General features: G+C 43.9%; 1 protein-coding gene across 1 annotated transcript; it reads left to right on the forward strand.

The window, feature by feature from the left end:
• Positions 1-635: 635 nt before the first annotated feature.
• LOC138902927 (uncharacterized) lies at positions 636-1,031 on the forward strand. Its single transcript, XM_070190830.1, has one exon. It carries the CDS (start codon positions 636-638, stop codon positions 1,029-1,031), a length of 396 nt encoding a protein of 131 aa, XP_070046931.1.
• The last annotated feature ends 316 nt before the right edge of the window (positions 1,032-1,347 follow it).

Genomic DNA, 1,347 nt, shown 5'->3' on the forward strand with positions numbered 1-1,347 from the left:
TTGGAGATATCGGAGTGAAATTGGGAGCGCATCACTATGGATTATGTGGTAGGCTTACGATGGACCTTGAGTAAGTATGATGATGTTTGGGTTATTTTGGACCGGTTGAATAAGTCCGCACACTTTATTCCGATGATGACTTTCAATTCTTCAGAGCAGTTGACTCAGATTTACATCCGGGAGATTATCTGCCTGCACGGTGTGCCCACTTCCATCATTTTTGACTGGGGCACGCAGTTCACATCATATTTTGAGAGAGTTGGACAGTGGTGAGTTGGTCATGCGGGTCGAGCTGAGTATCGCATTTCATCCTTAGACGGACGGACAGTCCGAGCGCACTATTCAGATTTTGGAGGACATGTTGTGGGCATGCTATATGGATTTTGGGGGTCAGTGGGATCGGTTTTTACCTCTAGCAGAGTTCGCCTAACATCCAGAAGGCTCCGTACGGGGCCTTATATAGGAGGCGATGTTGTTCACCGATCGGTTGGTTTGAGCCCGTTTAGGCTAGATTATTAGGCACTGATTTGGTCTGTGATGCTTTGGAAAAGGTTACGGTGATTCAGAAGTGGCTTCGTACAGCTCAGTCCAGGCAAAAAAGTTACGTAGACCGGAAGGCTCGAGATGTGTCGTACATGAAAGATGAGAAGGTTCTTCTCCAAGTGTCGCTTATGAAGGGCATGATGCGGTTTGGGAAGAAAGGCAAGTTGAGCCTGAGGTTTATTGGCCCATTTGAGATCTTGAGGAGAGTTGGGAAGGTTGCTTATAGGCTTGAATTACCTCCTAGACTAGCAGGGGTACACCTGTTATTCCACGTTTCTATTCTTCGAAAATACTATGAGAATAAATCACATGTTTTGGACTTCAGCACGGTGCAACTTGATGAGAATTTGACCTATGAGGAAGAGCTAGTGGCTATTCTAGACCAGCAGGTTCGAAAGTTGAGATCCAAGAGTTTTCCTTCTGTGACAGTGCAATGGAGAGGTCAGTCGATTGAGGAGGCTACATGGGAGTTCGAATCAGATATGTAGAGTAGATACCCACACCTTTTTACCAGTCCAGGTACATTTCTATGTCCGTTCGAGGACAAACATTTCTTTTAGAGGTGGAGAATGTGATGACCTGGTAGGTGATTTTGAGTACTAGCCTTTATTTATGTGTTCAAAGACCTCCCATCGCTTCATTTGATGTTATATGACTTGCGTGCATGGTCTGTGTCATTTTTTAAAAAGTTTTTATGTGAAATTTTGAAGAAAATATAATTTTTGGCTTTAAAAATAACTAGAATTGACCACAGTCAACGTTCTTGGTAAACGACCTTAGGTCCGTATTTGACGATCAGGGTAG

This window comes from Nicotiana tomentosiformis, chromosome 12 (genome assembly GCF_000390325.3).
Source record: "Nicotiana tomentosiformis chromosome 12, ASM39032v3, whole genome shotgun sequence".
Lineage (NCBI taxonomy): Eukaryota > Viridiplantae > Streptophyta > Magnoliopsida > Solanales > Solanaceae > Nicotiana > Nicotiana tomentosiformis.